This window comes from Myotis daubentonii, chromosome 2 (genome assembly GCF_963259705.1).
Source record: "Myotis daubentonii chromosome 2, mMyoDau2.1, whole genome shotgun sequence".
Lineage (NCBI taxonomy): Eukaryota > Metazoa > Chordata > Mammalia > Chiroptera > Vespertilionidae > Myotis > Myotis daubentonii.
In genome coordinates, this window is record NC_081841.1 from 192,750,942 (window position 1) to 192,776,915 (window position 25,974).

The window sequence follows — 25,974 nt, forward strand, 5'->3', positions numbered from 1 at the left end:
CGAAATTTGCTCCAATTCACTAGTGCTCTATAGAAGTTAAATAATCTAATCTAAGGACCTAGAGTTGTAACAGCAAGATGAATAACACTCATAGCATCCCTAATTATGAGTGATAAGGGTGTAAAGGACCTAGTGTGAACACTTACCTGTGTCACTAGGAAGACAGGAGCTCCAAGAGATTGGCATAGTCCAAGGCCACTCCAGGTCAAGTGCAAGGCCAAGGCTGCATGCCTGCTGTTGTCGCTCTCCACACACACACACACACACACACACACACCCCTACACACTGTGCCTGGGCATCTCCAGAGGGAGCCTTTCTCATTCTGCATTGTTGATGCTTAAATTTTTGTTTGGGGAAGAAGAGTGTTAGATCACTTGCAGAACTAAAAGTAGTGTCATGGGCTAGTTCTGTAGTAATTCAAGTAAACCTGCAAAATGCCAGTAAATACAGGGTAGTCTCAGGTGACTGATGGCGATGGCCTTGGTTCTAAGGTGGCAGGGCAGCGTGGAGGTGATAATGCTCATCACTGTTCTGGTGGTGTGTCCTGACAAACAAGAATGCATCTTCTTGGTGGTATAATTAGATGCCCTGTTTTATTGATTGTCAGTAGGGGAGGACCACTTTTTTAAAGAACTGAATCATTTTATAGGAATGTTTATAAAACACATGTAGGTTTGAGAGAACACTAGAATCATGAATAACTTTTGAAAAAGGGAAATTCACTTAGGGGCATTTTCTGCACAGACGTCATGAGCCATAATTACTTCCCAAAATCAGAATGCTAAGGCAATGATTATTATTGTTGAACAGCAGGGTATTCCTAGGCGAACACTTGAAAGTTTAGAGCATGGTATAATATGAGTCAGTAAACATCCAGGTAGCTGCAATTTGAGCCATTGCCAGCCAGTGGAGCAAGGACAAGTTATGCCAGCAGACTTGGTAGCAATCCGGAATCTGTGCATGAAGGAAATGTAATAGGTGTTTCTTGTGGCTGTGATCTTGAAAAAAATGCAAGTCAGGTTTGTTGTGGGATATTTGTACGCATAAAAATTAAATTGGTCTGGATCTTAGAGCTTTAAAAAGCAGGAACATTTCCTGCAAAATACCCATCTTCAGAAGAGAGAGGAAGAAGTGGGAGAAGGGATTAAATGTAGATCTGGTGGAGTGGCAGGCTCCAGAGACATTCTACGAAATTCTCATTATCATCTGAGTGAGGCTATGAAGTTAGTGACATTCTCAATGGAGTTAGCAGTTAGGATATCAGGCTCATGGGGGGCATGGGAGCTAATGAAACTTGAAAAAAGATGGTCCCTCCAGACAGTTCTTTGAGAAAGAGGGTTGGTATCCCAGTGAACCATGCCACCTCCCACCACAAAATCCATAGAAATAATGGCAAACAATTTTAATAATACATTTTCTATTAGCAGTTTGCCTAAGGGCTTCCTTAAAACAAATAAGAAAATTCAGAGGAATTTATAGAGATGTTACCATGATTGTCTATCTCAAAGAGCCAGAAGTAGCGAGAGAGCATAGGTGAGGGTGGAGCAGATCCCAGCATTGCCGAGGGTTCCAGCCAAATTTTCAGTTCTGGGTTCAAGGTAGTTGTGCTTTGTTGCTATTCACCTGTAAACATGACAGTGGAGGCCCATGTGTTTTACTGGACTAGGCATCGGGATGCCTAATTTGAGATCCCAGGTCCACCATAATCCACAAATACAAGAAAACCTGGCGGTGCCCTAGAGAAGTACCCCTTACCCTCTAGAGAGAAAAATAAAGAAGTCACTTGAGTGGCTGAAAGCTTGTCCCTGATTTGTGATGCTGTTGGAGATATCCTATCACTCTTCTGTGCCGACTCCATTTCCACAATTTGCTATTATCGAACACTTTTTAAAATGAGTCCCAGGTTTCCTGCCCAGCAGGGGTGGAAAACAAGTGGGCAGGGTGTGCCAGGTCCCACCCATGGTGCCCGCAGGGGATTCAAAGCTGCCCTTCGCCTTACAGCAGGGTCACCCCTCACTTTGGCCAACAGCATCAGCCTCCAGTGAAAACAAAGTGGAGCCACTTTCTCTCCAACACCCAGCTGGCCAAGCATTGTTGTAGTCCTCTGCCAAACTGCAGCCAGACTCAGTTATAAATGTTCCCGCCTCGGAAGTTAGCATTGAAGGGAGAACACATTTTTGAGGATTTCCCAGCCTGACCATGAATTGCCACTTGGAGCCAGAGAGCTCTTGGCTGTGGGTTGCCCAGTGCAATTAGTAGGCCCCTGGCCTCTGCCTGCTAGATGCCTGTGGCACCTCTCCCCCCACTCCCCCCCCCCCCCATGGTGACAGCCAAAAATGTCTCCAGGCACTGCAAGTGTCCCCTGGAGACAGAGTTCCCGCACCCCCTCCCCACTGAGAGCCACTGGTGATTGTAGCTCCGAGTGACAGAAGCCCGGCTTCGCTCATGGTGCTGAAGTAAAGAATAAAGTGTAAAGAGGTGCTCATTGGGGGCAGGATCCTTATGAAGCCTGTTTACAACAAAGTCCTAACGCGTCACTTAGTTTTCCTTCTGGAATTCTACCAGCGTTCCTACCTCACTAGGTATATCACCAGATGGGTAGCCTACACATTCATCTCAATCAAGTCACATGTAGTTGAAAATTTGTATTGCAGTTTTTTAAATTCGTTGTGAAATAAAGCTTTATAATCTGTTAAAGAAGGACAGCAGCGTTTTCTCAGAGGCCTGGTTCGCAGTACCAGGCACAGCAGGTTTAGTGTGGAAACCGGGAAGAAACTTACTCTTAGAATTGCCCCCGAGGGAAAAAAGTCTCCAGCAGCAGGTGTTTTATTTTGCTTGTGTCTTTGTCTGTAGGTGGGAATGTGCTGTTTTCATGATGTGACCCGTGAGTGCTTCCATCCCACACCATCCCTGGCACCCTGCCCGGGTCCTCGGGTGCCGGGAGCCCTGCTCCCTGCTCTCGCCTCTCGGCAGCCTCTTCTGAGGGACTGTGGACATGTCTATGGTTCTGGCCATCAGACTGGCTGCAGGGGACCTTCACGCAGCTCTGTCTTGTCTGCCTCATTTCTCCCTTTCCTGCGATTTTCCCGAGGAAATCCTAACCATGTGTCGCACATACGTGACGTGGTTGTTTTCACTGGCTGCTCACTGGCAGAATGTTCCAGCACTTGCTTTTCTTCCAAAGCAGGCAGGTGTTGGACTTGAGTCTGAAAGAGAATAGACAGAAACTCTACTGAGTTTATTCTTGAACGTGGAGAAGGCGTAGAACTAGGTAATCCGGTAAATGTCGCTTCGACATGAAACTCGAAACAGAAAAGCCAGAGTTCGCATCATGCATATGTAATACCTGCTCTTCAGTGTTTATCTTGCTCCCAGTTTGTGACATTAGGACTGATGTGTGTTGACAGCACCGAGGGAGCCAGTTTGGGGGTGACAGGACTGTCAGTGTAGGAAGGGCTGTTTCCACCTCTCAGTCACTGCCTGGCCCTGAGGGATGGCACTGGGGAGCCGGAGGTGGGGGTGGGGGGGTTGAATGCCCAGGGTGTTCACTGCCAGCTCCTTTCACTTTGTAGTAACAAGACCTAGTCCCTGTATCTTGGGGGTGTGAAGTGTTGGCGCAGGACAACCATGAGGTGTATGCTCTAAACACTCTCGTTTGAGTGTGAAAGGGGGGAAATGCGTATTAACAAAAGACTGCCTGGATTCTGTCCCCACAGATATTCGGAAACTGGACCTTTGGGACGCTGGTGTTCACTGTGATGGTGTTTACCGTCACACTAAAGGTAAATTCTCCCGTGGTGAGGCTGCTTCTGGCCACGGTTAACCCCGGCGTGTGTAGGTCTCCCCGTCTTTGAACTACAAATCTGTTCCAAGTTACAATCCACACTAGCACACAGCCCAGATGGGCACCTGGGCCCAGTAAGGGGCTTCTTACCACCATTCAAATGAGTGAGGCGTAGACTCAGCTCACCCCATGATCCAGTACACAGACCTCCAGAATTATACAAAAGGCAGATGCAGGAATGAGCCTTTTCTTTTTTTAATTTGCTTTTTATTAAATTATGTATTAGTTACAGTGGACATACAATATTATATTAGTTTCAGGAGTACAGCATAGTGATTAGACATTTATGTACCTTATGAAGTGATCACCTCCATAGGTCTAATGCCCACCCCGTAACAAACATAGTTATTACAGTGTGATTGCCTGTAGTCCCGATGCTGTCCTTTACAGCCAAGGCTACTTGTATAACGGGCAGTTTGTACTTATCAATCCCTTTCACCATCCCCACTCATCCCTCAATGAGCCTTTTCTTTGTAAAAGGGTTCGGATTCGAATTATTTTCATTGGCAAGCCCACCTGTCCCCCAGTATAATAAAAAATGCACTTGAACTGAAATCAATGCATTATGGAAAATCCAGCTCTTTTAAAAGTCAAATTCTATATGGGACATTATTATGGAAGTCCCCACACCTATCAATCTGAGTTTTAAAAAGTGATACAAAGAAAATCCAAAAGTAATTTTCTTAGTAATAACATAGCCAGTACCTTAAGCGATCGCCCCCGAGTCCCTGCTGTCGGAGAAACACTTCCCAGTGCATTTCCCCCGGATCCGGGTGAGAGTTACTAGGAATGCTGTGATACAAAGACGTGACGCCACACCTTCTGTATCTTCATTGGAAGAATAAGGGTTTGTTTTCCTTGAGCAGTTTCATGTGGACATTTTGGCTAAAATTAAGGTATATTAAGGTATTGGTTGGTTAGTTGGTTGGTTTCATTATTTTCTGGCTTTCTTTCCTCACCATGGCTCATGTGACATGTAGATAATCCCACTGTTAATCACCTTTTCTCTTTCAGCTGGCATTAGATACACACTACTGGACTTGGATAAACCACTTTGTCATCTGGGGGTCGCTGCTATTCTACGTTGTCTTTTCCCTCCTCTGGGGAGGAATCATCTGGTAAGAATTCTAAGTAGCATATAATCATTATTACCTTTATCCTAGTAGTCCTGCAGTATCTTTCATTGGGGTCTCAAAACACATTTTCCATTTAACCTCATTCCTGCGTGCAAGTATTTGTTGAATGCGTGCTGTGTGTAAGGCACTGTGCCATGGTGGGAATGAGGTAGGCATGGTCCCTACCCCTTGGGCCCCACATTTTCAGTGGTGGCAACATGCTGGATAATAACTTACCGGGGTTTTGACAAGTGAGGAACAAACCGGATACTGTAGCAAGGGGCCTATTTCACACTGAAGGTCAGAGAAGGTTTCTCAAATAAAATGGTTATTTAAACTGGAACCTGGGAGAAAATCACCATCATCATAACAGGTCTCACTTATTAAATGCTTCCTAGAATGAGGCATGGGCTGAGTATTTGACAGCGCATGTCTCATTCCGTCTTCCTCCCAACCACATTCTCCGTACACTGCAAGTGATAAGATGGACACAGAGAGCAGCGCCACTGGGCCGAGGCAGCCTGACGCCAGACAGCCCTAAGAAAGAGAGATGCATGTGCAAAAGCACTGTGGCAGGGCCATGGCAAGTCCACTGTGACTGGAGGGGAGCTTTGGTCCAGCTGGAAAAGTAAGTAGGAGCAGGCCGCACTGGGCCTGTAGGACAGGTAGGACCACAGCCCCAATCTGACAACAATGGAACAGCATCGAGGATTTTAAACAGAGGGAGGGGCAGAGTCTGGTTGCTGTTTTAGAAAGATCACCGTGTTGAAAATGAACATGAAGCAGACAGGACATGTGGTTTAGATATTATTGCAACAAGGCATTCAAGAAGCAATGTCGGTTTGGTCAATCCTGATGAGGCAAGAAGTGGCTGCATTTGACCTGTGTTCTGGTACTGTCAAAAGCACACCTTTGCCCATGCTCTTCCTACCACCAAAAATGCCCTTTCCAATTAGCCTTCCTCTTGAGCTCTTATTCATCCTTCAAAACCCTGTGGTTCATTGTCCTCTTCAATGCCTCCCTCGAATCACCTCACAGACGGTTCCGCCTCGTCCCCTAAGCATTTATTCATTCTCCTGTCATGAAGGTACCATATTGTTTTATAATTCTCCTGTGTACATTTCTACCTTCCCCATAAAGCAGAGCATTTCCTGAGCAGGGCTGGGCCTAGGGGAAGTAAGGGAGGAGGCCCCAGTGGCTATGACCTGGGAGGGAGTGCCTCTTTCGATTCGGCCTGGCTGGATGTGAGTCCAGAAGCAATATCCTCTCCAATTTGCAACTTCAATATTGAGCACAGGCCCTGAGAAACACAGGGCAGCCCCTGAGAGTAGAGAAGCCTCTGTGATCAACCTTGTCCCCATGTTGGCCGTTGCTGAACCTCTCACTACATTACTGCCCTCTCGTGACCAAAGCCATGCATTACATGTTCTTTGCGATCTGGAAATAGAGAAATCTTAGATCTAATTTTTGGGTGGGTTTCCAACAACCCTGTGCCAAGCTTTAAAAAATCCCTGAAATACTAGCGAACTTTCCCAAGTTGTTAAAGCTGCAGCCACGGAAGAGGAAAATTCATCCCGAAAACTTCTCTGACTGGCTCCTGGGCCTTGGGGTTTAGGGATCATGAAACTAACTCAGGTTCAGCATTATATCAATTGCTGCATCCTCTTCAACGTCTTTTATGGAGCCCAGTATAGATATTTCCTTTGGGGTATAGATTTGCCCGACAGGAAAGCCATTTCATGCTCTGTATTTTTATAGGCAATTTTAAAGAATGTTATGACCTAAGCTTTAGGTAGTTAGCTAGAGCTCTGATGAACAGGACCTTTGTCAGTCTTCATGTTAATAGCCATTGTGATTCTGAGATACCCAAAAAATTACCCATTTTAATCTTTTTAAATCCTTTTTGTGATGCTGAAACTGAACTTCAGGGACTTATTTTCCCTTTGGGATGACTTCATACAATTCCCTCCTCTTTTCCCATTCAGAACACCCCAGCGTTAGAGGGGAAGTTCTCCATCCCAGTAGGTCTGTGATTAATTCAAAGCAGGCAGGTTCAGTGGCTTGCCCAATGGCCATCGGTGCCGGAAGTTAAAGCTGCCAGGACAAAGGGGCTCTTTGTGCCAGTGGGGGAAACAGCGGGATTTCAGCGTTTCTCCTGATGATTTCTGACCTGCCATCCTGTTGTTTTTCTTCTTTCCCCCAACGCTCCAGGCCATTCCTCAATTATCAAAGGATGTACTATGTGTTCATCCAGATGTTATCCAGTGGCCCTGCCTGGCTGGCCATCATCCTGCTCATCACGATCAGCCTCCTTCCCGACGTTCTCAAGAAAGTCCTGTGCAGGCAGCTGTGGCCCAGCGCCACAGAGAGAGTCCAGGTACCCGGCTGCTCCAGCAAGGGCATGGGCGCTGCAGTCCCCAGATTCAGAGCAGGACATGGTCATTACCAAGGGTAGCACGAAAGGTTTGGGTTGAAAGCGTCATCAGTACAGGTATTATAATAAATTTCATGGTAGATGATTTTAAACATTAACTTAGGTAAAATTCAAGATGACCAATGGTTAGACCTAAGCAGCTAGTCAGCTGAAATAAGAAAAAATTTAAGCCAATACAAAAGACCAATTATTTCATGTAAATCTAAAAAAGTTTTTTTAAAATCAATCATTATTTTAAAGATAAAATTGCATTATTTTTAGGGATGGTGAATTTGGCTTAAAACTTTAGCATTTACACTGGGAAATTCTGGTAGTTAGGCTACTTATTTTCCACATTCCCAAACTGAGGCCAATAAACTGAATTCTGGATTCAGGTAAGAAGTGAGATATGCAAAGTGACCAAACTGCATAGGACACCAGAAGATGTCACTCAGAGCTTTCCAAAACCACACTGGCCCTTCCAAGAGCTCTCAGGGAGGGCACATCCCCCATCCTCTTACCCCTGAAATCTCAGGAAGGGCACGTCCCGCACCCCCTCACCCCTGCAATTTCAGGGAGGGCACGTTCCCCATCCCCTCACCCCTGTAATCTCAAGGAGGTCACATCCCCTACCTCTTCACCCCTGCAATCTCAGGGTGGTCACATCCCCCACCCCCTCACCCCTGCAATCTCAGGGAGGTCACATCCCCCCCCTCACCCCTGCAATCTCAGGGTGGTCACATCCCCCACCCCCTCACCCCTGCAATCTCAGGGAGGTCACATCCCCCATCTCCTCACCCCTGCAATCTCAGGGAGGTCACATCCCCCACCCCCTCATCCCTGCAGTTTCAGGGAGGGCATGTCCTCCATCTCCTCATCCCTGTGATTTGCCCATGGAGGTGCAGAGCCTCGATAAGGAGAAGGAAGGGCCCTGGTGAGAGGGCGGAAGCCACAGCTGAGGCTGTTCCTGCAGGTTGCATGTCTTCCTCGTAGAGCACAGGTGGTTGTGCAGGTGAAGGAGAGCGGGCGGCTGTAAGGCAGAAGAGGACATGCCCTAGGTTCTGGGAGCAGTGGTGAGGCACTCCGGAAAGCTTACACAGCCCCAGTGGTCTGGGTCTCCAAGTGCTGTTGGCCCGCATTGGGATGGAAAACAGGCAGCCCCCACTGGGGTGCCGTGGGCGTGGCCTGGCACCGCCTTTTTCTCACCCATTTGATCCCGGCAGTGGAATGGGATCTGGGTTGGTGAGCTTTCCCAGAGCTCTGGTGTTCATTTAAAATGTGGAAGCCAGCGGCACCAGTTCCTAGCGATTCCCTCCTGTATGTACCTGCCATGTTTGTAAAGCCGGCGCTAACACAGACTCAGGAAATCGGCGAGAGCGTGCACGTCTAACTGCCCTACGAATTGTTTCGAGTTTTCACCTTTAAACAAGTGATACAGGACAGGGATGTTTTTAGGGCTTTGCTGGCAAGGAGGAGAAATACAGCAGGAATGAGGTCCACACAGCCTTCTAGCAAGTGAGTGTCCCCGGACACGGGGAGGGGGGTGCGGGGGGCCAGGACTGTTAGGAACGTGGCCCACATTGTCCGGTCGCTTAGCACGCTGCACTGGTGTATGTGGGACATCGTTGGCATTTAATCAGACTCACCGTTGTTCTTGTTTCTCTCTTCCTTTCCTCACTCCCTTCCGTCTTCTGACCTCTGTGGCTAAATAACACTGCTACCTTATCTAATGATGTGCGTGGCCCCTCCTGAACCTCCTGGGACTGCCAGGCTAAGAACCAGTGCCTTTCTGTCGAGCAGTCCACCATCTTTATGCTTTCTCAGACTTCCAGCAGCCTGAGTTTCTGACGGAACAAGGTGATGCTTTCTGTCTTTTTGCATGTTTGAGTTTATAGTCACAGGACAACAGAGGGCTGACTTTTAATAGCAAGAGCTGTCGAACACACTGGTGTTCACGGCTCCTATGTCTGTGATAACCACCACCACACCAGGACATACAGGGCTGACTCGTACCTGGATGTGGGAAGGTCATGTGGACTGCGATTTCTATCCATACCACTAACCAGTGTTTCTCTCTCAGCGTCCATTGGAAGTATTATCCCACCTGCAGGGGCGGCTGCGTCTTCACTCAGGCCCAGCCGAGTGCATCGGGCTGTGCTGCCTTAAATTCGTGCTTCCTACACATGCAGGTGTGGGTGTGGCAGTTTCTAAGTCACGCAAGCCCCGATGTGAGCAGTTTCCTCAGTGCCGTCCTTCTCTCCGCAGCCCAAAGAGGATGGGTAGCAAGACCTCCTCGCTCACATTCACCTCTTAAATCCATTCTGCAGACAGGGAAACTGAGGCCTCCCCAGGGCAGTGTGCTCGGGCCAGCCATCTGGGCTGGGGACAAAGCCAGGAGAAATGTGTTTTGAGGCAAAAGTTCTACCAAATTCATTTTTAAAAATTTTGCTTTAATCTGATTGTTTCTAGAAAAAGCCTTCTGCTTTGCTTTCAATGGTTGTAGTAGCCTGTTTCTCAGCCATGGAGAGCCAATCACACAGCATTTCTCTGTGGCGGTCGCCTTGGATCAAAGCCTTTTATCAGAGCCAAGATTTGAGGGACAGCGCATCAACTCGTGTCTGTTTTCCAGCTGTATGCCCATGGACCCAAATACCACATTCATGTGTTCCCCCAAAGTAGTGCCACTTTGAACACACATTTGGTATTTATGGTTTACTAATGCAGTTTAGGAAAATGTTTAAATAGGAAAATGCCTAAAGCAAGGGAAGGCTCTTTTTTTTCTTTAAATAACAGCTCCTCCTCTATACATTTTAAACACTATTTTTTAACTAAGAAGATGGCACTTTTTTTTTTTTTTTTTTTTTTTTAGTTCAAGTGGTTATTGGCAATCAAAGTTTCCTAATCTGGTACCATCAGAATTAGAATTCATTACCTAGCCTCATGTCACTGTCTACATATCTGAAAGGGCTCAGGATGGAATTATTGGGACACTTTAATCAGTCCCAGGGCCACTGATGAAATCGATCCAGTCATGCCAGCTCTGGGCTGAAAGTGCTCTAACTGCAGTTTAGTGAGAATTGATTCGCTTCTGTACCTTTGCAGAAGCCAGGCTCTGGCTGCTTGGAGCAGGTTGTCACTGAGTGCTCTGTGGTGTCTAGCCACACGGGGTGTGACCACAGGTGTCCCCACACCCACACCTGCACACAGCATTCCTGCAGCCGCTCCTGGCACGCACGAGGTGAGGCTGGTGTTGCTGTAAAACCACCCAGATGGTTGCAAAACTTTGGAGGAATAAACATTTGGCTAGTTCTCATACGGAACATATAGTACTTCAAATGGATGGATTTGTTTTTCTTTTAACCTGTTCTATTAAAAAGTAAAACATCACAGGTACCAGGTTTCATATATATATGTGTGTGTATACATATATATATTTATCTCTAGCTACCTATATTTTTATATATAATTAAATTATATATAATTCAAAGGGCAACAACTACCACCTGTTTAGCTCATTCTTCTCCTTCCCAGAAGACATTCTGCAATTCAGACCTGTGGTTCTTCACTTTTTAAAATCTTCTTCCTGCCAAAACTGGTTTGGCTCAATGGATAGAGCGTCGGCTTGCGGACTGAAAGGTCCCAGGTTCGATTCCGGTCAAGGGCATGTACCTGGGTTGCAGGCACATCCCCAGTAGGAGATGTGCAGGAGGCAGCTGATCGATGTTTCTCTCTCATCGATGTTTCTAACTCTCTATCTCTATCCCTTCTTCTCTGTAAAAAATCAATAAAATATATTTTAAAAATAAAATAAAATAAAATAAAATAAAATAAAATAAAATCTTCTTCCTATTACTGAGGAACTAATATGATCGGACTGGAAAGTCTTAGTGTTCGTATTCCCAGCCCCGCTGACCTGCAGCACTGAGCTTTCAGGATCCTAGCCGTGGCCAAGACTCTTCTGTTTGACTAGAGACAGGGCTGAGGATCAGGAGGAAAAGGAGAGATGGGAGGACAGAAGGATGGGGCAGACGGGAAGACAGGCAGAAGGACAGGGATGACAGGCACACAGATCCTCCCCTCAGGGAACCTTGGTGCTCTTTTTTTGGCGGGGGGGGGGGGGGGGGCGGGGGGTGCAGCTGTCTAGTAAATGGCACTTGAGAAGCCTTCAGCTGAGTGTGGCAGGATTTTTGGTTCTGGAAGCATTTCCTGTGCTCGCGACAGAGGCTGGCCTTTGCTGGGTCGGGAGCAGGCCCGGCAGGTGGCCCTTCAGCTGAGACCCTGCTGTCCCGTGTGGCCCATCCTCTCTGCATCCGCTCCCTCCTGCTAGGAAGACCACCTCTTTCCCCCAGCAGAGCCCCTGGGAATGCCCACACTGACAGCCCCGTGCCCATCTGCCCCGGGTTTTGCACAGACTTCCAAGTGAATCCAACATGCCCCATTCACGCAGAGGGGCCTAGTGAGCGGCCCTCGTGGGCACTGGCCCCCACCCCAGCTGCACGGCCGGATTCTGCCCTCAGCGGCCCAGAGAGCTCCCTTGGTTCCCCGTGTGGCAGCCATCTCAGTGTCTTTCCTCGCCTTGCAGAAGAGCTCGAAACCCAAAACAGCGGTCGATGCCGCGCTGAGCCCGGACAGGCCACTGCTGACGGACGTCTTGCCGGGGCCGAGGCGTGATTAGCCCATGGATAGGTAACGGCGTCCACCATGCTGCCTGGCAGGCCCCCTGGGTGTGCTGTGCTCTTTCAAACTGTCTGTTTTTCCTCCAAAGTTTTGCTGTGCTGTGCCGTTTTGATAGCAAAGATTCATTTAAAACAAACAAAAAATGGAAATCATTTTTACACACACACGTGTATTTCTATCCCAGGTAAGTGACCTGCCTGAGAGTGGCTGGACTCATATGGTTGAGTGTCGTGTACACACATGTGGATGTGCACACATCCCCGACGTGCACATCCACACGCCGTGGTGAACGTGGTTCCACGTGCAGTTGCGTGAGGTCCCCGCGTGGTGTGCTCGGTGCTCGGTGTGCCAGAACAATCTCATTCCTCGTCCCTGGTGGTGGAAACGGCTTCCCTTCGCAGGTCAATCAGGAAAGGCCCTCTTTGGAAATAAAAAAGGAGTGCTGAACGTTAGCCCAGGCAGGTCTGGCACGGATGCACTGTTTCCTGTCAGCTGAAGCTGGTGTTGTGTCTGGGCCCAAAATACAAGGAGAGGAAACGCAGCCGTGTTCACACTGAGCTAGGTTCTTCAGATTTGACAACCCCCTCCTCTACCCCAAAGCAGGCACACTGGGAATGCTCATTCCTTTAAAATAGATTTCTCCTCGCCCGGCGGGCACTCAGTGATTGAACATCGACCTGTGAACCAGGAGGTCAGAGGTCGATTCCATATCAGGGCACATGCCTGGGTTGCGGGCTCAATCCCCAGTTGAGGGCATGCAGGAGGCAGCTGATCAATGATTCTCTCTCATCATTGATGTTTCTCTCTCTCCCTCTCCCTCTCCCTTCCTCTCTGAAATCAATAAAAATGTATTTTTTAAAAATAGATTTCTTCTTGCTGGCTGCCCCTCACTCCCTGCCTGCTCAATGTAAAGGTGTCTAGGACGAGCCGCAGGTCTCCCTGGGCTGTTAAGAAACAGCACGGCCCCATTTGTGTGACTAGAGATAAGCGTAGGCAGGAGTCAGCGAGCCGGCCGGTCAGGACGATGTGGGCCCCATCTCTGAGGGGTGGCGTGGCACTCTGACACCAAAGGACTCAGACCTGGTCCCTGGGGCCTTTGTCAACATTGTCTTTACCCAGCGATGGGACAGCAGGGGAGTTCGTAGCCAGACCGAGGGTCACCGCTGCCTCTGCCTGGATGGACGCCGGCTGACCGGTGTCCTGCAGTGGGAGCCCCCGACCAGGACGATGCAGTGACTGCATCGGATCATCGTGGGTGGGATTCTTACAGAGGAGCCTGACTCTGTCTTCTCTGTTTCCCGACAGGACATGCCCACCCAGAGTCGGGACCTCTTTGAAGTCAGCCGTTTCGTCTCTCTGCACAGCCCCCACACCTCGGCCATCTGCCCCACACAGGTGACGCTAACGTGCCCAGAGAGCAAGGAGTGCTCGGTCCTCCCTCCCAGGGTCTGTGTCTCAGACACCTGTCACCATCCCAGCGGGAAACCCTGCTGCCATGCGCCCTGCAGGGAGGCAGGTGGCGAACAGATCACCAGTTCAAGCCTTTAAGACCCGCACGCGGGTGTGCACCGCACACGCCGGTGCTTGTCCTCTGCCCCCAGAGGAGGAGGAAGGGGCACAGGACCCGTCTGGAGTGCGGAGGCTGGCAGTCTGCGTTGTCATTTCCCACAGGCCTGGTGGCCTCGGGCATTTCGTTGGGCTGCTAAAAGGAAGGCATGCACAGAGCCTGCTACATCTGTCCCAGGTCAGGTCTCTGTCTGCGCCCTCCGTCACCTCCGCCACACGCATCGCCCGAGGAGGACGCCTGCTTGGAGATGGGCTCCAGCTCTGAGCGGGAGGCAGTCACCCCCGCACCGTCCTGGAAGCACAGACGTGACTCTCCCTTGCGGAACCGATGGTCTGGCCGCCGCTTCCTTCTCCAGAGCCCTCTGATACTCCGCTTGCGGCACAGACACCGGAGTCATCGTGCATCCATCCCCCATCGAGTCGCCTGCTGTGCTGTTGCTTTTGTTCAGAACCCTCCACGTACTGAAGCTGATTCTTAGGGTTGCGTCTGATTCAAAGTTTGTTTCTCTGAGGGAGATGTGGCCCCTGTGTTTTGGACTCTGTGTGTTTCCATGTCTCCCTTTCCTGTTCCCTCGGAGGGAAGAATACTCACGTAGAAGGAACGGGCGGTACTGCCATTGAAGCTTTCCCAGTACCAGTTCTGAGATATTTATCTTTGCCTCCCAGGGTGAGGCGTGTCAGTTTACTCTATTTCGTGGGGGCCAGGGGAAGGGTGGTGGTCTCTTTCAGCGCCCTCACAGAGAGGTGGCCTCAAGGGGCAGTGTTCATCTTCCAAAATCTACACAGGCCCGCCCGGGTCTGCCCCCTAGATGGCCTGTGGGTTCTAAAAAGCAATATCGCCACTCTAGGCGGCCACCGCCCTGGTAGCTCTGACCAAAGCTCACGCTGAGCTTTCTGTTCGACCTCTGCCTTGTGCGTGCTGTCCAGTGGGTAGACCATCAGGAGGCTGCTGAGTTCAAGTTCTGTCACTTTCCTGCACTGGCGTTTCTATTTCTAGGAATAACCTAGTTGACATTATAGCCTTAATGGTCCATAAGGAAGACATTTCAGTATGAGATTCAAACTTGAAACGTTAAAACTGATGCCTTTTTAGAAAAGTGTCACCCGGAAACTAACCTAAAAGCAGGGTCCTGGTCTGCTGGCCGATCTCACGCTGTGGAGTTGGGGGACGTTGGTAAGTGAACCCCAAGTCTGCTTCCGAGATGCTGGATGTTACATAGTTTTGGAAGTTCAAATTTCACAATTTGATCCTATAATGTTTCACCGAAAGTATTTATTTGATGTAGGGGATAAATTCACAGTAAGAACAGTGAACAGTGAACACAGAGTAGTTGGGATGAATTGAGGGGAAGTGTGAACACCATACCAAAGACTAGGTAACGAAAGTCTGGCGCCCTGTCCGTCCTGAGGGTCGTCCTCACCACACCCACCCATCCCATCCTGTCTTCCTGACACTCCCCATGTTCTGTGTGTGGTGGCAGCCCTTGGCCGTTCTGATCCACACTAGACCCTGCAAACAATGGTGTGCACATTTTTACAACCGTTTTTAAGAACCTAATATGGGTATAAATATAATACCTGTAGGGGGGGACAGATTCTCTGTATGTTTAGTTAACAAATTCTTTGTAATGTATTTTTTTAGGAATCTTAAAATTGCCTTTGCACTGAAGTATTTTCATAGCTGTTTATATCTCTTATTCGTTTATTTGTCAACATACCATATCTAATTTTTAAAGTATGTTTTTAAAGCTTTTTATTTTTTAAGTTGATGAAATTTTGGCCACTTTAAATTCTGGTGAGAGTTTTGGCTGAATGTCTCGATATCTGATGAATGTGAATTTTCAGGTTTGATTTTATTCTCTACACCTGTTCGTTTTTGGTGTTTCTGGTGGCAGTGATTCGTTGGAAGGCATATTCAGAGTGTAATATTTTGCTATGCTTGTTCTTCACAGTTCATTGCAATTTCATCTGCTTTTTGTTTTGTTTTTAATTTCCATCTTTCCGCCTTAAAACAGAAGCTTCTTACTTGATGGTTCGGTATCTTCTTTCCACCTGTATTGAGACGGTTACCATTTACCTCGGATCATTGAAGTCGCATGTGAAAGTCACTAAGCCTGTACACGCTCCATAATGTTTCCTAAAAACGTGTGAGAGATGAAGGGACTCTGCCTGCGAGGGGCAGGAGACAGAAACAAAGGGAGGAAGAGAAGAGCCCCACTGAAATGACATTTCAGATACGTCTCTGATATTCAGATATTAATTCATGTTATTTCTTTTCACCTCATAGGAGTTAGCATTTACTTGCCTTTAACTTTAAAGCAAGTAACTTTAAGCATTTTCCTTAGTGTTGAAACTCTTATTCATGACTGCCTATGTTAGTAGATCATTAACTCATAATTTCCCATGTTGGTCAGAATTTCTGGTTCCTAACCCGCATTCCAGCCCAACAGCCAGTCATCTATAAGCACGAGTGGTCCCGACCATGTCACATTCTCTCACTCTCAGCGTCACATCCACTCACAGCCACACATGTGCACATGTGCCAGTTCTCATGCACACACACAACACACACACATACACGTTCCCCAGGCCCCACACATCCCTGCCTCCTTCCTAAGGGGGGTCACGTGAGGAGCCCCCAGAAGACAAGGCTTCTTGGGCCTCCATGCCGAGTGCCCACGGGGATACAAGGAGGGGGGGGAAGGGGGGAGGAGGGGAGGGACTTTGCAGGGCAGCCCCTGGGTTTGAGCGGAGCTGCTGGGTAGCCCAAGCTCCTCCTTTGCAGGAAGTCCCACCTCTCCCCTCCCAACGGACACCCTCCCCGCCCCAAAGCTTCGCCCTGAGGACAAGTGGCAGAAAGTGGCATCTGGACCCTCCCAGCTGCAGCGTCTTCACAGGAGCTCAGGGTCCAGGGCTGGCCCTCTGCCCCGGGGCAGCTAGGAAAAAAGCTTCCTTCCCTTGGCATTCCTATTAGAACCCACATCAACCCACTCCTGTGCGTTTGACTCAATAGGGTGAACACAGACCAGGTGACACCTGGCGGTGGCCGCCTGGACTAGGGAAGGAGGCTGGAAGCAACCTGCTTCTGCAATAACAGGTTTATAGAACTGCAGTTTGGCCTGGTTAGATCTTGCAACTTTAACTACAAAAATGTCTCACCCCTGCTGTGCTCACGATTCTTAAATTGCTGGGCATCACCAAATGTTCAGTGCAACCTACAGGGAGTTTTCTGGCCTTTTTCTTTAAACCACTAAGTTCACCTCTTTTGCACTGACTAGTAATAACCTAAAGCAACCACTTCTACTTTACCTTTAAATTAATATTATTTATTTGATAACTCAATATAACACCGTGGTATGCAGTTTCTTGTGTTCTACGTTTCTTTTAGAAGTTTCCCATTTGTAACTTTAAAAACAGGAAAAATTTCTGTTGGTTCATTTTTTTTAAGTAGAGGGTAGGTAAATGAGAATGAGAATCATTCTGATATTGTCTATCAACAAAGTTTTAATGAAGACATGTTGGAAGTATTATAAAGTGTGATTCTACTTTTGCAGAAAAAATATATAAAGATCAGTTTATATAGCTTTATTTTTTACCTTATCAAAATACACAGAATTTTAATATGCATATATTGTCTGTGACTTAAAATTATAATGTGTGTCTGCATCGCCATTTAAAATGTCCATTGATTATGTAATGCAATAAAAGAGAATCTTCAAAAATGTATTTAGCAGGAATGGAATCTGTAGTTGTCATCATCATAAATACTGGAATTTATTTTTAAATTATTGACTATAGTAGGTGCGTTTAAGATAATGTCAGCCTCCAGACAGTCATGTTTAATTGATAGTAATTCATTAACCTGCTTTGAAACATTAAATTATAAATTAAACCAAATCTTACATTTCTGTACAGTTTATTTTGTATGCTGTTTTTAACTTTTATTTCTGTAGATAAAGTATGAGTTAATATTAGTTATATTGGACTTTTCCGCAGATTATCTAAGCAGGAGACTTGAATCTGCTTGCAATAAAGAAGAAAAAATGTCTGGTTTAGTTTCTTTATAAATAAAAATCATCTGAGAAGTTGGATTTAAATGTCTGCAAACAGAAGCAACGGAGAAAAACTCTCAAAGTGAGGGTTTATGTTGGTTGCCAGATAAAGTGGACAACAGACTGTGGAAACAGCTTTCCTGAAAATGAGTGGAGTGGAGTGGTTTCTGCCCCCCTTTTTGCCCCTTGCTGGCCCAGGGTCCCCCGGCACTCACTGAGACCACAGTTCTCAGCTGTGGTTGTGGGGCCTCACAGAACAGGAAACACAGCATTGGGGTTTCTTAATGCTCTGCCCATCCCCACGCCCCCTCCCTGATGGTCATACCCAAGATCCATGCCTTCAGCCACATTCCTGCGGGCTAAGCTTCCTCTTTCCATTAGATTCCTCTCCCTTTCCTCTTGGCCAAACTCCAGGCCCTCAGGCCTACATGGGTCTCCTGGGCTATGTTGTTCGCACCCAATTCTGTTATGATGGAGATCCAGTTAGTTCTGTGTGCCCACCACTGCCCACCAGTTAGGTCCTGGGCACTGCCTAAACACCCAGGAATGCCCCACCTGGCTGGGGGGCGGGGGGGGGGCGCTATGGTTTTGCCCCCACTCCTCATCTCCCCCAGCCCTGCACCTCTCTTCTTCTGGTAACCGTCTGCCTGCCCCTCACTGGCCGCTGCCATCCCCTCCCAAAGCCTGGTGCAGGTCTCAGTTCCTGGGACTCCGACATGCCTGAGTGAAAGGGTGGAGTCAGTTGAGGCTGGCACTGTCCATTTGAAGGCTGACTGCTCAGCTGAGGTGCCACCACCTCAAGGACCACCCCAGACCCCGGGGAGCGACTGTCAGGCCTCAGGCTCTGTCCTGTGCAATTCTAAATTTGGAACTTTTGCTCGAGCTGGTTTGGCTCAGTGGATAGAGCGTCAGACTGAAGGGTCCTGGCTTTGATTCCAGTCAAGGGCACACACCCAGATTGTGGGCTTGATCCCAGTGGGGGCATGCAGGAGGCAGCCAATCAATGATTCTCACCATTGATGTTTCTATCCCTCCTCCCTCTCTGAAATCAATAAAAATATAGATAAAGATTTGGAACTTTCCCCCCACCATCCCTGGAATGCCAGCAAGCAAGCCCACAGCAAGCACTGAGGAACACACACGGAATGGGTGACCTTCACTGTCCCAGACCAAACCCCAGTAGCCAACACACAACTCTACAAAATGCCAGGGCTGCACCAGGAAGTAAATGCCACAAGTGAATCCAGGGTTCCAGTGCTGCTGGCTGCAGTTTAGTGTCCACTGGCCACACCTGCCTCAGGTGACTTGAATGTGTGACCGCATTAAACCGGATGAGCCAGGAGATTGCACATTGGTATGAGGCTCGGCAGGTGTAAACAGCCAATGCCACCCACCTGTATACATGGGGAATGTACAACCATTTATTTCTCTGGGTCACATCCCAGCTTGATCAACACCCGTACATTATTAAGCTCTTTCATGGAGAAATCTTGGAACACATAATTTCTCAATTCCTTTCTTGAACCAGAGGACACCACTAAATTTAGTCATATTAACTTCCTCAGGGAAAATGCTCACCTTTGTTCATTTTTATTATTCAGGGAGCTACTAGAATCACTCAGAAACAGCCAATCAGATGGCAGATTTCTAACTCATCATTGACATACATGTATGAGTCTTAATCAAGCCTGACAGAAGCCCCACAGAAATCTGAGAAACTGTTTAGTTATGAAATTCTTCATCTGATTCATAAAGACATCCAACCCACAATTAGGGTACAGGGGTTATGGCTAAAGGAGGTGGACCTTGAGTAAACACTTGCTGCTCGATGTCCAGAGAAATGTATACTCATTGCCCACAGCAGATTACTCAAGGTACCCTGTCTCTGTCCTCACACCCTGGGCCTGCTGACAGACTGTCCTAATGTATTTGTTAAAACTTTAATGAAAATGTTGATTCCTGGATGTATGACTTATTAAGAGTTTATATTATCCTTTAAAGTTAGTTACACAAAATCATAATTTGAGAAAAAATATACTCATCAATGCTCTTATTCATTTGTCTTTGTTTTTTAATGTTGTTAATCCTCACTCGAGGATATTTTTCCATTGCTTTTTAGAGAGAGTGGAGGGGGAGGGACAAAGAGAGAGAGAGAAACATTGATGTGAGAGAGATCGATTGGTTGTCTCCCACAATGGGATTGAGCCTGCAACTGAGGTACATGTGCCACTCTTGACCGGAATTGAACCTGGGACCCTTTAGATCGCAGGCCAATGCTGTAGCTGTATCCGCTGAGACAAACTGGGTAGGGCCTTATTCATTTGGTTTTTACAAGACTGAAAGAAAGGGAGAGGGTTTAAGTAAACTAAGAATAAATATGTCCTCTTCAGGATTTCAGATGGTTTTGATACCTTTAGAATTTTCAAAAGATCTGCTATACACAGTCTCAAAATATGAATTAAGTATCAAAATAAACATGCTTTAATTAGCTAAGATTTTGTTTCATTTATGGATGATTATAGTTCCTCAATCTTTATAAACTAGTTAAGTAAAAAAAAAAAATGTATGTGATAAGGGGCAAATGGAGGTTAAAATCTTGACCATGACATTACCATATGAAACCTGAGACCTCACTGTTATTGTCAGCATTTGTAGGTTGTCTTAGGACAGTTAGATAGGGAGGCAGTTTGTATAAAAGAAGAATCAGGCAGCACAGAAATGGCTGCCCTACTTGGAAACCTATCTGTGTCTTGTACAGCACTCAGTGGAAGAGCAACATAAAACAAGCAACCTGCTGCTCACTGTATTCCTTCTCCGGGCGACTGTGACAAAGCACCATGGCCTGGGTGGCTTGAACAATCAGAATGGGTTGTCTCAGTCCTGGAGGCAGAAGTCTCAGAGCAGATGTCAACAGGTTGGTTCCTTCTGAGTCGTGAGGGAGAATCTGGTCCACGCTCTCCCCCAGCTTCTGGGGTAGCTGGTGATCTTTGGTGACCCTTGGCTTGTAGACCCATCACCCATCTCTGCCTTCACCTCCATGTGGCATTCTCCCTGGTCGTGTCTGTGGCCAAATTTCCCATGTTTATGAGGACACCGGTATATTGGGTTAGGTACCCATCCTAATGACCTTAGTTTAGCCTAATTGCCTCGGTAAGGTCACATTCTGAGGCACTGGAGGTTAGGATCTTAACACATCTTTTGGGAAGAAGGACACAATTCAAGCCATAATAGTTTGGGGAAAACACTGAGACATTTAGTCTGGCTTTAGAGCAGTCAGGTGAGCACATAGGCTGTGCACACAGGGTGCCTGTGGAGAGATGAGTAGGGGACTGTGGGTGGGTATTTAACTAGGGCACCGCTCAGCTACACCTGAGCTCACATCCCCACCCAGAGCTGTACCGAATGCTTACCCACCATGCCTTTCCTCTGGTCCTCCTTGGGCCACTGAGCCCGGGAGGGCACCTCGTTGACATGCAGAACCTGAACGGGCAAGAAGAGTGCTCCTGAAATGGAAGGCTAGAAGTTAGGATGTAACCCACTTCTCCCGCCTGCACGATTTCTTCAGAACGCAGCCTTTCTCCTAACAGAGGTGACCGTGGCAGGTGAGCAATCTCCCCCTCTCTCAACTGGCACCAGCGTCTCCCTATCTGCTCGGTTGTCCCTGTCAGCACCAGAGAGCCCATCTGAAACTGTAGCCTCCCATCAGCTGCTGGCACGTTTCTCATCTCCCCTTTCATAAAACCTTCCCACGGTGTCTAGATGTTGCCTGCCACTCTCTCCCCAGCCCACCCGAATCAGGTTTGTCTCCTGCTCCACTTAGGGACCCCTCCCCACCACCACTCAGGGCCCATGGACCCCCCCCACCACCACCACCACTTAGAGCCCCATCTTGTCTTCTTCCCCTGCCTGGCCTGTGTTCACAGCCCAGCCTGGTTCTGGGAAGGGAGCTCCATGGAACTGCAGACTATGCTTTGTTCCCTGTGGAAGCCCCGTCTAGCTCAGGGCCAGGCACCGAGTTGCTGCCGGAACAAATCCCATGCCGGGAGGGCTCTGGGCCCCACCCCACCTGCCCTGCCGAGCCAGCATTTGGGGGGCCGTTTGCATTTGGTAGACTTTGTAGAACTCCTCCCCTTGTGAGGCCCAGGCACCAGCTGGGAGGAGCCGTGGTCAGCAGAGCAGCAATTAAACCAGACCCCGCCTTCCTTCCTTCAGGAGGAGCAGGGGAGGGAAGGATGTCTGTCAGGGTCAAAGCAGGGTTGCTGCTGATTTAGGGGACCGGAGAAGATAATGTTTTCCTTCCCCGCTTCCCTTTCCAGACTGGTTCTCTGAAGCCCTGGGGATGGGGTAGGCAGCCCCAACCCCCCAACGATGGCCCCTCAGTTCTCCCAACAACCAGCCCTCACTTGCTCCCAGCGTCCCAGCTTGTTCCTTCTCTACCTGGATTCAGCATGGGAGGGGGTGGGGGGCAGATTCCAAAACACACTGAGGGTGCCCGGGGTTCTAGGAAGGAAGGAAGGAAGGAAGGAAGGAAGGAAGGAAGGAAGGAAGGAAGGAAGGAAGGAAGGAAGGAAGGGAGGGAGGGAGGGAGGAAGGGAGGGAGGGAGGAAGGAAGGAAGGGAGGGAGGGTGTCCTGTCACCTTTTCCCTTCATCTCAGATGGAAAACAGTGTTTACTAGCTAAGGTGCTATTGTTTATTTTGCTCTAGACTTATTTTGAGAGCAATGCTTTACATAGAGTTTCATCTCAAATGGGAACGTTTCAAACACCAAGTCAGAGAAATTGGGGAAATCTGGAAGGCAGATGAACCTTTTCTCAACTGCTTCCTGGGCACAGTGACCAAATGAAGCTCCAAACACAACGGACCACAGATGCCCATTCTCACAACCTTCCTGAGGCTGCTAAATGCAACGTGATCGCTCTGGGTCTCTGCGATTGACGTGGGATCTGCAGCAGGTGAACTGGAAAGTCCCACCTCCCCAGGCAGAGCTCAGAACATGCATGTGCCAAGACAGGAACTGTGTGCTCTGAACACAGATGACGGCTGGATCTCCTCACCGCAGCACATGATACCCCGCGAGAATTACCCCTTAGGCTTCTGCTCCTCCGCTGCGCTTTGTAGACCCCCTTTGTGATGGTAATTTCTGTGTGCCTCACTGGGGCTTTGGTGGCTGTGAAAACCACAGAGTCACAAAGGACTCATCTGACCATAACAAGCCAGAGACCAGCAGGGCACTGCTCAGGACAGTGATAAGCTGAGCTGGGCGTTTGTTCTTTGAGGAATTCATTTCCTCTTGAATTACCTCAACTTTAGAATTTGTCCCAAGATTTTCTGAACAGCACAGAAGTCTTGGGGTTTGTCCTCTGTATTTTCACTGTGGCCCTGTCCCAAAGCAGTAAGTGTTCATGGAGAAGGTAAGACGGGCTGGGTCTGTTGGTCTGTGGGTACCAGGGAGCTGCCTACCAGTTCCACGCCAGCTTGTGGGGTGTAGAACTGAGATGATGACTCAGGATCCTGCGTGGGAAGCCTTGCATTGCGGCAGGTTGGGGTCTGGCTGTGCTGCTGTGGGATCGGAGCCTGCAGCCTGCAGGCATTCTCCTGCCTGGGTCCGGGCTTGGGTCACTGGCCATTTCCCTCATTTTCTGCACCAGCGGTGCTTGCTCCTCCCAGGCGAGCTCCAGGGGCTGCCTCCTTTTGGACTTTTATCGCTCCATTAAATGATATTTAATATAGCCTGTCAGAGAGAATCTCTATTACCAGGGGGCCTTTGATGCTTTCATGGGAAATGGGGGGGGGGGGCGTTTAAAAAAAAAACAGGCATGAAACACCAAGTTGGCCCACTATGACCTTGTTCTCACAGGTTTTTGGGGGTGTTTCAGTAATGAGCCCCTCCTGTTTCCTGGGTTCAAAGCTATTGGGTAAGGGAGTCCCCCTTCCATTTAATTTCCTGTCCCCCTCAAATCCCCCCAGACCTTCTCCAGCACAGCTTGCCCATCCGGCTGGCTCTGTTCATTCAAGAACCCCTATTCTCAGGGAGCTCCCACCACCTGCCTCCAGACCTCGCAGGAGAGTGTGGTGCCTGGAGACACAGCATCCTAGGCAGGGAGACCTTGGACCCCAGTGTGCACACCCAGGCTGGGAGCACCCGCCCCATTCTCCACAAATCCTCAGGTGGTTCTGTGCGCCTCAGGGCCCGCCAGGGGCAGGGCCCACCCTGTCAGGGCCCAAGCACCCTCCCCTCCAGCTCGGTGTTGGCAAGTCCCTGTGCGGGGCTCAGGCGGCCCCGGTGGCTCCTCACCCGGTGCGTCTGGCTCTAGGAGTTGCCTGTGGGTTTGTATTTATTTTCCTCTGGGCAGAACTCCGTTTTTGTTTTATTCAAAGGGGCTGCCCACTTTTCCCCACTAAATGCAGGCATTTTAAAGCCCCAATTACAGTTTAGTTCTAATCTAGATCTTCCGGGAACCTTGGCAGACAAGAATGGAAAGGCACGGTCTTTTTCCCTTTTCTAGCAAACGTGTTCCCAGGAAAGGTCCCCAGCAGCCGGCTCGGCGGCACCTGCGCGCCTCTCGCAGGGGGGCGCTTTTGCATAAATACCGAGTGCCCTGGGGTAGCCAGAGCCCTCATAGATTGCGGAGCCCAGATTCCCTGGGTTTGGACCTGCTACGGGCAGCACAGCCTCCTCCCACCCCAGGATGGCCCGCCAGGTGGCCCGGGCCCTGCCCCCTCGAGAGCGCAGCGCGGGCTCCTCCTCCGGGAGGTCGCGGCGCTCAGGGAGGATTACGGCCCGGGGGTCCCCGCGCACCGGGCTTCAGAGAGGACTCACCATCTCCCTCTGGCCGAGTCTGGCCCGGTCCATCGAAGGAGCTGGTGGGACCCCGTTGTGCAGGTGAGCCCGGGACGTGGGGTGGGGCCCAGGGGATCCCGATCTGACCCCCAAGTCCAGCCTATGTCTCTGAGGTCTGATCCCGGGTCGGAGTGACCCCAGGCGTAGAGGCAGGACCCCAGCCCCATTGCTCCCGGCTGACCTGTGGGGGTCTTCCCCTCCCCCTCCCGGCTCTGTCAGGGCTCCCTGGGCTCAACTCCACCTGACCCCGTCCCTCCCCGACTCCTCCCGCACCTGCCCTTTACTCCGCCCCCTCCCCCTGCCTGGCCCTCCCACCTCCCTCCTTCCCCCGCCTGTCCCTGCCCTCTCCCAAACTTTAACCCCTTCCCCCTGCCCTCTCCCCCTCCTCCGGCCCGCGGCCTCCACGCCTCTGCCGCCGCTCTCCCTCCCTCCCCCGACTCCTCCCTTTCCTCCTTCCCCTCCTCCCTTCTCCTGCCCTACTCCCTCCACCTCGTCCCGTCGCCCACCTCTCAGCGGCCTCTCCCCAAGCCCTACCCTCCTGCCCCTTCCCTTCCCCTCCCTTCCCTCTTTTTCTCCTCCCCCTGTCCCTTCTCCCTTCGGCCCTCTCCCACTTTTTCCTCTGCCCTTTCCCCTCCCCCTCCTTCTCTCCTCCCCTTTCCCCTCCCCCTGCTCCCCTGGCCAGCGCCCGAGGGAGCCTGGTGTTAGCGCGCTGGCACCTGTGGGCTTGGAGGACGGAGAACGCAGACAGCTGAGCGGACCGTCCCACGGCTGGGCAAGGTGTGCGGGGGGGCGGGGGGCGTGGAGAGTGACAGGAGGAGGTGGCGGGGACGGGGGCGAAGGGACGGGGTCTGGGCGGGCTCGGACTATTCCCCCCTAAACCACCGCCGCCGCAGGCGTCTGGCCTCTGGGAGCCCCAGGATCCCAGCCTGGGAGCTCGGATCCAGGGCGTCCTCGCGCGGGCTCCACTTGCACAGATAGCCTCTCCATGGTCCTGGGCAGGAGATCCTCTCCTCCACCCCGGCAGGTGTCATCCAAAGGGGCCCTGTCCTTCGGAGGTTCCCCCACACCTCCTAGAGCCACACGCAAGCTCCCCTGCCTGCGGAGCATCCGTTGGGGGTCACAGGTGTGAGGACAGGGCAGCCGGATGGGTGCTGTCTGGCCAGTGCTCCTCTGGGCCAGCGGTCCCCCAGCTCGGCCGTGAGAAGGACCTTGGCCGGAAGTCTAGCTGCTTTGCCTTCCAAAAGGGTAAGGAAAAGAGGACTCCTGCAGTTTAAAAAAGAGAGTGTCATTTTCTCATTCAGCTCCCAGGCTATTCTCACCACGTTTTTAACGTCTTCCCGTCTCCCCATTGGCTCCTGTGTAGCACTAAACACCGTGGAGGGTGGGGGGTGAGGAGGAACCTGGAGGAGACTTTTTTCTAGAGCAACTGCAGTCTTAACTTTACTGGAAACATCCCTGCCCTGG

The 25,974-nt window shown here is 49.7% G+C and overlaps 2 protein-coding genes across 6 annotated transcripts in view; both read left to right on the top strand.

The window, feature by feature from the left end:
• ATP11A (ATPase phospholipid transporting 11A) overlaps positions 1–17,518 on the top strand; it is a 144,405-nt gene extending 126,887 nt beyond the window's left edge. For 2 of the 5 annotated variants that reach the window (XM_059685141.1, XM_059685140.1), the window contains 4 exons: positions 3,718–3,783; positions 4,860–4,963; positions 7,172–7,337; positions 13,356–17,518. In XM_059685141.1, the coding sequence (XP_059541124.1) occupies positions 3,718–3,783; positions 4,860–4,963; positions 7,172–7,337; positions 13,356–13,598 (579 nt within the window). In that variant the 3' untranslated portion in view covers positions 13,599–17,518. Of the gene's footprint in view, positions 1–3,717; positions 3,784–4,859; positions 4,964–7,171; positions 7,338–9,143; positions 9,231–11,955; positions 12,060–13,351 lie in introns of all 5 variants that reach the window. The other 3 variants (XM_059685142.1, XM_059685144.1, XM_059685145.1) reach the window with 3 other exon arrangements.
• A 7,619-nt stretch (positions 17,519–25,137) lies between these two features.
• MCF2L (MCF.2 cell line derived transforming sequence like) overlaps positions 25,138–25,974 on the top strand; it is a 176,210-nt gene continuing 175,373 nt past the window's right edge. Inside the window, exon 1 of the mRNA XM_059685149.1 lies at positions 25,138–25,287. The gene's annotated coding sequence lies outside the window, so the exon portion shown is untranslated. The remainder of the gene's footprint in view (positions 25,288–25,974) is intronic.